This window comes from the organism of the source record quoted next, unplaced genomic scaffold, assembly GCF_019419815.1.
Source record: "Pyrus x bretschneideri cultivar Hongxiangsu unplaced genomic scaffold, Pyrus_bretschneideri_v1 Contig11, whole genome shotgun sequence".
Lineage (NCBI taxonomy): Eukaryota > Viridiplantae > Streptophyta > Magnoliopsida > Rosales > Rosaceae > Pyrus > Pyrus x bretschneideri.
In genome coordinates, this window is record NW_025999402.1 from 4,937,250 (window position 1) to 4,948,739 (window position 11,490).

The 11,490-nt window shown below is 37.5% G+C and overlaps 2 protein-coding genes across 6 annotated transcripts; one reads left to right on the forward strand and one right to left on the reverse strand.

Annotated features, from left to right (window-relative positions):
• The first annotated feature begins 1,548 nt into the window (after positions 1 to 1,548).
• Positions 1,549 to 4,397, forward strand: LOC125473166 (protein FATTY ACID EXPORT 3, chloroplastic-like). Of its 5 annotated transcripts, XM_048575611.1 has the most exons (7): positions 1,550 to 1,989; positions 2,458 to 2,830; positions 2,926 to 3,093; positions 3,188 to 3,234; positions 3,351 to 3,388; positions 3,943 to 4,074; positions 4,158 to 4,397. In XM_048575611.1, exons 1-6 carry the CDS (start codon positions 1,756 to 1,758, stop codon positions 4,031 to 4,033), a joined length of 951 nt encoding a protein of 316 aa, XP_048431568.1. In that variant the 5' UTR covers positions 1,550 to 1,755; the 3' UTR covers positions 4,034 to 4,074; positions 4,158 to 4,397. The 5 variants fall into 5 exon arrangements, 4 of the variants coding, with proteins under 4 accessions (XP_048431574.1, XP_048431568.1, XP_048431565.1 ...); XR_007255052.1 differs by lacking the exon at positions 3,351 to 3,388 and having other exon boundaries at positions 1,549 to 1,989; positions 3,188 to 3,216; XM_048575608.1 differs by having other exon boundaries at positions 3,943 to 4,397.
• A 1,255-nt stretch (positions 4,398 to 5,652) lies between these two features.
• Positions 5,653 to 11,228, reverse strand: LOC125473174 (vacuolar-sorting receptor 1-like). The gene is made up of 12 exons (XM_048575621.1): positions 10,636 to 11,228; positions 9,377 to 10,069; positions 8,695 to 8,783; positions 8,511 to 8,580; positions 8,341 to 8,424; positions 7,808 to 7,884; positions 7,599 to 7,680; positions 7,234 to 7,316; positions 7,083 to 7,149; positions 6,472 to 6,600; positions 6,123 to 6,232; positions 5,653 to 5,998 (listed from the first exon to the last, which is right to left on the reverse strand). Exons 1-12 carry the CDS (start codon positions 10,928 to 10,930, stop codon positions 5,900 to 5,902), a joined length of 1,878 nt encoding a protein of 625 aa, XP_048431578.1. The 5' UTR covers positions 10,931 to 11,228; the 3' UTR covers positions 5,653 to 5,899.
• Between the last annotated feature and the right edge of the window lie 262 nt (positions 11,229 to 11,490).

Sequence of the window (11,490 nt, forward strand, 5' to 3'; positions counted from 1 at the left end):
TCGATATTCATGATTTTCCAATGTTTCGCTGATACAAGGTGAAGTTTGCATTTCAACCCCCTTCCTTTTCTATATCAAAAAAAATATCGAAAATTTCGCAGATATTTTAAATACAGATTTAATTGAATGCAAATGAGGTGTGCTAAATTTTACTAAATGAATGAACTTCATAAAGTTAGACATAAAATTTCAATTGCCTAGATTTTCAACTGGGCTAGAGCCCACCCTAGCCCCAAGGTGGTTTCGCCCTTTGTGTTACAGTATTCGCTTTATTGGCAAACCATTGTTACTATGTTACTAATTGGCAAGTCCGTCGTGTAACACCTTCTATACGACGGACTTCTTTATCAGGCTGCTCTGCAAGCCTTCGAGTGCCAGTCTTTGGGAAAGTTCAAGCGAAAATCTTCGATCCCATAGTCTCAAGGAAGAGACTGACAAGCAACATGCAGCAGGAGTTTTGCACAAATAAATGCATGTGGATTCCCATATGGTTTAAGCTTTCCGCTTTTGGCTTTGTTGTAAGAGAGAGCCTGCAAGCTAGCTGGAGGTGCCTTGCTTTCCTTTTGTTTCCAAGCATTGCAAATATGGTTGTCCTTTAATTTGCATCTATCCCTTTCTTTGCTCATATATCTTGCCCAACGTTTCGTTCATGTTCTGCAAGAAATAAAGAATGTCCCAAGAATTCAAACATACACTTACTACAACTTTGCATCATGGTCGAACGTTTTTCATGCATCCAGCTTCGTAGTTCACATGAGCACAATGTTTTACTTTTTTATTTGAATAGAACCGCTTGCATGTGAAAAGAATGTCACAACAACAGTATCTCAAGTCAATCACGCACTGTTACGTGAGAAAGTTAAACACATGACAATGCGTGACTAAATTATAATATTACCGCATAAACTTCTTGGGTGTGTGTAAGTTTCATCCCTTCAAAGATCATGTGTCCAATTATCCCCTTCTCTAAATAGGATTATGGTAAAAAATGATGGAAACTTACTAGTGATAGAAGCAAATGATTATGTTCAAATCATACGACATCCATATTAATGTCGTTTAACGAAACACAAGCACCACCACGTCGGCACTTCAACAAAAAGATTTGGTGGGCGCGCGTGGGACAACTGACCACATACTGATTACGTGTCACCAAGGCATTAGCCGGATTCTTTTCTCCCACATCCAGGCAACCAAACACGCAGTAACTGGCGCGTACCTCACCCCCACGGGGCATTTTTGCCCAGGACCCCTAAAGCCCTTCAACTTCTCCTGATCACTGTTTTATAGATACCCGTCTAGTAGCGTCGTCTAGATGTTAAACGGCTGGTCATTGTCTTAATTAATTTTTAAACGTTTGAAATTAAGAAAAGATGTCCAGATTTGTTTAGGCATCAACTTAGACTACATAGATCGCGAATATGCTCAAATACTTTATAATTTATATATCGTTTTATTTTACAATTTATACATTTCAATACAATTATATATATTTTTAAATATTAAAAAAACGTATTTATATGATATATAATAAATTTATTTGAACACGCTAGAAGCGGGCGCAATACGCTGTCAAACTAACGCTTAGCGTTGCTTGTATTTCACAGCGGTTCTTCGAATTTCATTAAATTTTCTAACTTAGACTATAAAAATTGCACCCTTCGCCGCATTTTAGCTACCTCTCCTCGTCAGCCTCGCCTCAGTTTCAAACACGCTCTATCTCTCTCCGCTTTCTCTCTCTAGGATTGATTCACAATGAGTGTGACATTGCAGTCCATCTCGCTCTTAAACCCTGACCCTAGCAGCTGTGGATTGAAGAAGTCACCTTCGTGTTCTTCTCTGCGGTTTGGACAATTGGTTGCAGCACGTGGTTACCGAGGCTCGCCTATTGCCGTCCCGAAAGTGCTTTCCGGCGCTTCTCTGTCCCTGCACAGGCGGAGCTTGTGGACTCGGCCAATTGTCGCCGTCTCTGCTTCCCAGGACGAATCTGTAAGCTGAAATTTTGAGTTTTTTCTTTGTCAATGATGGAATTATGAGTGTTTGGTTATTGGTAATAGTGTTTTGATTTGGTTTTAATGAGAATGGGGGTTTGAGGTTAATGCACGCCAAGTGTTTGATTAAAGAATGCTGGTGCTTGTGTGGGATTGTATCAAGTTTCGATTTTGGCATATGGGAATTGGGAAAAAAGTATGATTGTGATGAATGTTTTTGGAAATTCGGGTTTGGGATTTTAGTTTCCATTTGTCCAGTTCTTTTGACTGGATGTTTGGTTATGCTATCCTGATATCATGATCATTTGCTAAAAAATTTGGGACAAAGCGTTATAAAATGTAGGTTTCAGGTTTGTTTGAGGTTTATGGGAAGGTAGATATATGGATGAGCCGGGTTGTATTAATTGTTCAATGGGGACGCAACTTGTCCACTTATCGTGACATTAAATTGAATTTTTGTTCTTAGCAGCATTCAGATATTGAGGTGGAGAATGAAAACAACAATGCCAAACCGAAATCTGAAGAATCAGAAGAACCTTCGAAACAAACTCTGGGTTCTTTCAAGGAACAAACCTTGAAGCTGCGAAGCCTCTCACGGGAATTCTCGAAGAAAGCATTGGTTATTATGAAAGATACTTCGGAGCAGTTAAAAATATATGCTGATAAGGCAAGGGATGATTTGAGTGAGAGAGCAAATGAAATCAGTGAACATTATATCACCATAGCTGAAGCCAATTCCCCTGAGCCAGTGAGGGAAATTGTTGAAGCATATCATATATCAGCTATTGATCCCAATGATGTTGTGCAAGTCCGTGACTTTCGCGTTGGGATACCTTATGGTATATTTAACTTATGAAAAAGACTTGCCTTTTTTTTTTCACCCCCAAAGCTTTTAGTAAATTTATGTGCCTGTGCCTGCGCCTATGCCTTGTAGGTCTTTGGCTTTCTGTGGGTGGATTCCTTTCCTTCTTGGTAACGGGAAGCATTTCTGCAATTAGGTTTGGGGTTATCCTTGGTGGCACTCTTTTGTTTCTAAGCGTTTCAAGTTTAAGATCATATAGAAAAGGAAAATCATCTCCCTTTTTCTTGACAGGGCAGACAGGTAAAGATACATATTGGAGCTTATGCAATTTAGGTTTAATTACATGATTTAGTTTATCTTTGGTATAATTTTTATTGTATTATTGGACCTGCAGCTATATCCAGTATAATTTTTCTAAGGGAGGTAATCGTTCTGGCTCAGGTTAGAAATTCATTCTTTTTCTAATTTTTACATTTCAGTTTCTTTACTAGTGTAATTGACATGTCTTCCAAATTTCTGATATTTATTGTTTCTGTTTTTGTTTCTCCTAATTGCAGAGACCATCGTTTCCGAATATTTTAACAACCCTTGTCAGGTTATATGATTCATGCGTCTTATCATTTTTGTGATGCTATTTACTTTCTTGCCTTTCTTTTATCAGAGGAAAATATATTTAGTCTTTGTAGGACATAGAGACAATGATATAATTACTAAAAGAGTTTTGATTTTCGCTCTCAAAATCCCCGTTCTGGAAAGGTAAACAATAACAGTTGGTTTTGGGAAAGACATGATGGCATCTAGTTTTAAAGAACAAGCTGAGAGAGGGACAATAGTGGAATAGACTTGCATGGTTCTTTGATTGTTTCCGACTAGATGGTCTCTAGATGATACAGATTGCCAACTCCCGCCTAACCTTCGGATGCACACCGATGAGCAACAATGCGCACTTTCCAGCATAAAAATGTTAAAAGAGTATATTATGTTTATTTGAAATGAAGATAAAATCATCGTTTTTTTAGTAGCTAATACCAAAACCGTATAGTGTGAGTTTTTTATTTCGCTTGTTCAGAATATTACGAGTTTTTGATAATTATCGTGCAGAGCTCAAAAGAGTTTGTTATCTGATAATATGGTTTTTTTTCTGTGCAGTGGAGCAGTTGTAGCTTTCTATTTCAATAAGGTTGTACAGAATCGCGAGGATCAAAAGGGTCCCAACTTTGAGAAGGAGACAGAGAGTTAGAGAGCGTTCAACGTGAGTTTGCAGATCGTTTCTTACATGAGGTGCGGTGCGATGCTTCTTTTATGTAGATGTACCAACAGTGATTGAAACTGGAATATATAATATGGTTTGGTGTTCCCGGCAGAGCCAAGTAACCATCTCCGTCCGCGCCAGGCTAATGATATTTGCGGGAAAGCGGTAGCTGTGAGAGAACGTTTATGCGCTTCTGTTGGGAACGAGCAACAGAACTTAACGCGCTTTTCTTTCTTTCTTTCTTTCTTTTTTTTTTTTTTTTTTTTTTTTCACTTTGTTGTATCATCATTTAGTTTATCAGGGCAATCATTTGATTTTTATATCTGTAATAATATATGGTGTTCTTGCTCTCCTTTTCGGCATTTCCTACTAGGGACTTTCTTGGGTGACTTCGGGTGTTCTAACTGTTAAATTTTATTTTAAAATATAAAAATTAAGATCTAACGATTGTAACACATGGAGTTGTTTCCTAGACACTATTCTCATTTTCTTAATTAACTTATTTATTGAGGAGCAATTCATTAACAACTTACCAGGAAAAAGGCACATGCCACATATGCTAGGAGTTTAAAGGAGTTTCTTTTTTTCATTCTTTGGAAAATAAAATAAGTGAAAAATAGCAGTGTTAAATGACTAAGAGTTTGTTCGCTATTCTATTAAAAGAATTTCATCAATTTTAAAAACATTTCTTAAGAACATCTATTGAAAACAATCATCTTTAAGACTCAAAAACTTGTTTGGTATGAGATTTAAAATTATTTTCAAATCTCAAAATTTAAACTGGACAAAGAGATCAAAGGAAAAGGGGTCGCAAGAGAGGGAGAAAGATGAAAGAGGTGGAAGAAAAAAAAAAAAGGATCCGAGAAGATGGAGGATCGAAGGAGATAAAAGGGGAGGAGAGAGAAGAAAGAAGAGAATAGAAGAGAAAGGTGGGGAGAAGAGGAGAGAATGAAGAGAGGAAAGAGAGATGAAAAAAGAGAGATTTGGAGTGAGAGGGGAGGGGTAAGAGAAAAAAAAAAAAAAGAACTGAGCTAAGTTTGAAAACTCTAAACCACATCAAGTAGTCCGGTGTTTTAGGGTGCGAACTGCAACTCTCCAATAAACAAACAAAATGTGAAAAGTCTCGGGTTTAAGGCTTCGAGCTAGTGAATCTGCTATAAATATTGGGGTGAGTGGTTTACTTCTTCCTAATGAACTGACTAAACTTACTCAATGGCTGGCTACTTCTGCCACTTTTAGGGCTCATTTGGGATACCTCAACTATAGATCTATAGCCATTGTCAGGATGAAATTCCCTATAACCTTTATGAGCTCCAAAGAAGTGGGTAACCATGACTTGTCACCAGTTATCCCTCTTTTTTGGGAAAAAAAAAAAGAAGTTTAATTCTATATATATTTTTTTAAGTTAATCTTGAGTTCAATTTTTTAAAATAGTTTTACCAAACAAGTTTAAGGCTTAAAACTTGAAAAATGTTTTTAAGTTGAAAATGTTGAATACAAATAGAATATCAAATAGACGCTAAATTACTCCTACATTTTAAATTTCGTGTTCAACCTTATAAACTTGGAAAAAATAAATGATCAACTTTACTTCAGAGAGAAAAAAATGCTGATTCCAACGGTAAAAAGTTTATTACTTTGAATAAAAAAACTACTTGGTATCTAATGTTTCCTGCTAGAATATATCATGTGAATCGCTAGATGCACATCTAAAACGTTACAATCTCACGCGAAATGAAACAAATAGCTAGCGCCTAGAGGCGAGAGGAGGACATGGGATTTCAGGACGTTGGTTGTCTTCCCTTTTCTCTCGGACAGCATCTTATGTCTTATGAATATGTCTCTCCGCCGGTTTCAGATATCCCCGTGGGCGACGTGGCTGGGAACTTCTCCTTGATTATCCAACGGCATGTACTGCGCCATGATTGCCCGGATCTCCGAATCCATGTATCTCTGCACAAGAGAGATTCAACAAACCACTTTTAGGACCGACACATCGTCGAAAGTGGACTCGTAGAGCGAACTGGATTTACATACGTATTTTTTGCATCGAGAATTTGAGAGTAAGGAAACATACCCGGATTCGGTACTTGTAAACTGCGAAGCCCCCAACTCCGACAGCACCCAAGCAGAGAATGATAACCCAAATTAAGCCCCAGCTAGACCCAGAACCACTTCCGTTTTTACCTGCTTAAAAAAAGTACGACAGAAGGTAGGAAACATGTGTCAAACATGATTTAATGAGAGGAAACACACAACAGGGATTCTATCATTTAGATTAAATCTCCGTGTGAAAAGGTCGTTCCAATGTCACAATCTAATGAATTGCGAGGTTGAAATGGCTGACTAGTTTGGTAACAAAACTACACCAGCTGACCAGCATGTCATTCAAATGACTAAAACAGAAAAGACTTGAGAATACTCACCTATACATGCATCATGCTCTCGCATGTACAGTAAACCGCCACCGCAACTGCACTCATAACTTCCCCAAGTATTCTTGCATTTGCATTGTGAACATTGGCAAGCCGTTTTCTCCTTGCACTCATCAACATCTGGAACACGAAAAAAAGCAGAAAACCGGGTGGGTGAATTCATATCAATACAAGAGAATAACGTCATTTAGTTGGTTACAATATGAAATAAAGCACCAGTGAAAGGCGGTAGCAGATTATGAGGAAATCCAACCATTCACCTGGGCAACGTGGGATGATAATCAAGAAGACTGATTAAAATCATAAGTATTTAACTTGTAATACCAGTGGTGGCCTTCAAATCCAAGACCCTACATTATGTGCTCATTTGGTAGCCTAATAAATTTAATATTTTATGAGAAACAACAGAGAAGTAGCCTTACAAACTTAAAAGTCCAGGAAGTTGGTAATCTTCGGTTGATGGTAAAACAGTGTATAGAAATGTGGTATAAACAGTTTCTGGTAGAAAATCCATGGAAATGGGACTTGGGAGCTTAAGCTAACTATGCTTAACGAGCCATCATGAATTACACTAATTAGAGACATCTACACATAGCAGGTACCTTCACATGTTTTCTCTCCATCACCCTTGAATCCTGGTGGACAACTGCAACCATGTGTATGGTCATCCTGAACATCCATTAATCAGAAATCATAATCACTTTTACTTTAGAGGGGAGATAGACTCTTAAAATAATTCATATCCAAACTTACACGACATGCAGAGTAAGTCCGGCCAGATCGGGTTTCCTTCCAACAACCTCCATTGTTTATTCCACAACGTAATGCTCCTGAAGCTGCTCAATCAAACAAGCAACATAATGACTTGAGTAAAACAAAACAAGTACATAAAATGGCAGGTTATTTCAAGAACCCAGTCCTAAAAGAAAAATGGTACTTGTAACTTTTCTTTAGAACAAAAGAAAAATGAAAGATGAAAAAGGAAATATAAACGAAGTAATGTCTGGTAAGTTAGAGACTATAACCTTGACTAAGATCAGATAACCTCTACTGGCAGTACACGTGAAAATTTGGAATTTATGCCACAACTAAACACATATGACATTCAAATAATTTACCTTCACAGTGAGTATAACCATCACCAACAAACTTCACGCCTTGCACAATAGGGCATTCACACAATCTTCCGCGGAATGTATCCTAAAACAAAAGAACGATCGGTAAATCCCAAACAAACTCACATATCAATAACTCTGAACATCCCCCACACCCACCCACCCACCCAAACAAAAAGAATACACGAATGAAAGTTTATGACAAAAGATACCCTGCACGCAGTAATGTTAGCAGCTTTGTCATGCCAGCAACCTCCATTGTTCTCTAAACACTCATTTGTTTGTACATCTGGAAAACACAAATAAACAGGCAAATGAAACCATCTCAGAGATAATAGAGTTTGCGCCAAGGATATAATTCTTCCATTCGATAATCTTTGTAAAAACATGGTACCCAGACATGGTTGGAAACTTATGATACCGTTACAAATACTTATTGCAAGCCTGCACGCACACATACATTCAAGTAGCATGGTTTTTACTGGAAGGGGCATCATCATTTTATTAAATAAGTTATACTACAGTTGGTTTTTATTGTGTACAAGAGTATTGTTTTGGTTGCCGGGAATCACCCGCTTTATAATAATGGCAAGTACAGCAAAGACAGGTAAGCAGTAGATTCAAAATATTCACATGTATCATCATATAAATTCACACGTGAAATAACAGAATCAATTGACATAACATACCCAAAAAAAAAAAAAAACATAGGAAACAGTCATAGAAAAACAAGGCAAATGAGGACCTTCACTTAAACAAACAGAGGGCTCAGTGGTCTCTTGGAAACCAGCACAGATGGCTTTGAGAACAGCTCCTTTGTCCAGTTTCCCTTAACATACAAAACGAACAATCGTGAGACAAGAAAGGTGATGTGAATAAATGCCTAATGGGATATGTAAACGAGTTGTATCATACCTCTATACTGTCTGTTGTTTATTACAAGAGTTGGCAATATTGTAACATCTCCACGGGCGCCTTTGCCAATCTGAAACTCGATTTGAGAAGTGAAATATGAGAACACGGTAACACACTATATACAAAAAATGAAAAGATGGAAAGATAAGGCTAGAGCATGTTAAACAGTTCCCAAGAGCCCAACCTGTGCATCCTGTTCGGCCTTCAGAACTGCATTCTCCTCATCTGCTTCAGGGTCGCCAATACATTTCTGTATCTTCTTAAGATCAGCACCTTTAATGTAACAGAAAATACATTGAAATAGTTACTTTATGATCCTCAGAATTTAGCAGAGTAAATGACAATCCACAAAAACTAGCCAAGGAGAGATGAAGATTTTAGGCAACTAGCATCAAAGTTTTTGACATTTAATGAATTTCTATTACATTGACCGAGCCTAAAACTTTCAGGCATATAATAGCAGGTAAAAAAGAAAAATGATCACATGAACAATTCACTCACATACTCCAGTTAAATATTGAAGAATAACGCAACAATTAACACAAACCAAGAAAATAGAATTATGGCAAAATATAGACAGCCCAATCATAGAATTGCAAATAAACAAGTCATCGGAGAGATGGCACAAGATGGCAGTTCAAACTGACAAGGCAGCTTGAACTGGCAAATTGAAATAATTTTCCAAAATACAATAGAATTTTAAAACTCGAGAAGCAAGCAGAAACAACTAGCAACAGAATCAAAATGCAAATCAGCAGAAACATTAAATTGTATGTAGGCTAAAGAATATATCTACACTGCAGCTAACAATAGTGCATTGGTTAACCAAATTTTGACTTTCTATAGATGAGCAGTTTCTACCATACCAAGGGATTCAATAACTTGATTTGCACACTCTTCAGTGTACTTCTTATATTTCATTGGGCAACGTATCGCAAAGTCAGTGACATAGTCCCACCAAAGCCAGGGCTTTCCACTTTCATTGGCCACTTTATAGAAGCAAGCTTGGCGAAGATTTTGAACCACAACATCTTTCCCATCATAACCTTTACTGAAATCTTGCTCAGGATCTGGAGCGCAGTACCTCCCATGATTGATACACTGAGACTTGCACTGTTTGCTCAAAACAAAAGCTTCTGGACAGTACCATGTTATATAGTGTGGAGTAAACTGGGTGTACCCCTTCCGTTCAAGAACTTGAGCTGCTCCTTTAAAGCTTTTCACAAACTCAATCTGGCTATCACACTTTGGCCCACACTCATCATTGCTATTCGTCCAGAACTCATACTCAACACGTTCATCAGGATGTGGAAGAGCCTCTGTCCAGTCTAGATTTATGTTGACCATCTCCCTACCTGATAGAGATTTTTTAATATTTTCTCCCAACTCTTTGCTAATGAGAGCCGAGGGAATTGTGATTTTCTGCAGATAATCAGCATCCGCATTTTCTTCTTCAGGATTGTCCATGGTAATCAACGGTTCATTCCTGTCATCTGCAACAAGAATAGCAGCCGCTCCCCCTTTCTGTGCATTCCATGCCTTCAAAGTGAAGTAACAATCTGCCAGGACATCACATTCAATCAGTCATGTAACGAAAACATTACCAGTGAAGGGACAAAGAAAAATTACATGCATGTCCATAGAAATGTCTCGATTAAAACCATCCGCTTACAGACTCGCAGAATTGAGTCATTAAAAAAACTTCCAAGTGCAGAAATAAAGGAGGGTAAGGGCTTGAATTGTGAATACACAAGAACCATAACAATAACGAATAAGCAACCAACCGAACCCAACTTGATCAGTTATCGATCATGTGATTAACTTTTAGAAAATACTTTGGAGTTTCGACATAAAACCACAAGTATAGAACACAAAAAACACACCAAACTATTCCCATATAAATTAACTGCAAATTCCATAACACCCAATAATTATTTATAAATTTTGCACACTGATACCAAACTATTTGTCTATTACCGTAAAAGTTAACAATTTAGTGAAAAATATCAAATATTGAAGATTCTAACTTACTCGATCGACAAGCAGAAAAGTTAACCAAACTATTTGTCTATTACCATAAAAGTTTACAATTTGGTGAAAAATATCAAAAATTCAAGATTCTAACCTCCTCGATCGACAAGCAGAAACGTCGGCAGACCACCGGGCTTCGGTTTGAAGGATTCATCGAAATCTTCAAACCCTTTGCATGCCTTCTGATTGGCCTTCGGATAGTAAACAGTTCCGACCAACGTTCCTCCGTATTGAGGAACCCCAAAGTTCCCAATCGCACATTCGTACACGCCCTTCATCGAGCTTGGAGAAGTCACTTTCAAGCTGTTCTTCTCCACCACGAACCTCCCCACACAAACCCCACAAAGCAGAAACCACAACCCCACTAAAAATCCAAGCTTTTCCTTCATTTTTTACACACCGAAACACTGAGCCTCCAATTTAGAAGCCGAAACAGAGAGACCCAGATCAAATGATTCAAAACCCAACAATCAAAAACGATTGTTTCGAACCCAATTTTACAAATTTACAGAGAAGAAAAGGGAAAATTTCACGGATTTCCCCGAGAAAATATGGTTTTTCTCAAAACCCAGATCGCAAATTTGATAATTAAGAAGGGAAACTTGTTCTTGTGCTCTGCAAGTATTCTGGGTCTGGAAGTTAATTTCGTGGGAAAGCGTAGAAGGGTCTAAAGAAGTAGTTTTTCTTTTTATTCGAGAAGTTATTTTATTTATTCTTTTGGTATTTAGAAGTGAAAATGTTTTAAATTTAAATAGTTAAACGAAGAAAAAATAGTTCCCAAATTATAATTCTGACAATTTTTTATTTTCTGAAATTTCCAGGAAACAACGAAATTCCAATTTCCAATTCTTTTCCAATTGCGTGTAAATTGTAAATTTGTAATTGACATTTCGGCTTTAAGCTATCGATAAAAGAGATGGGCTGGATCAACATATCGATGTTCCGTTAT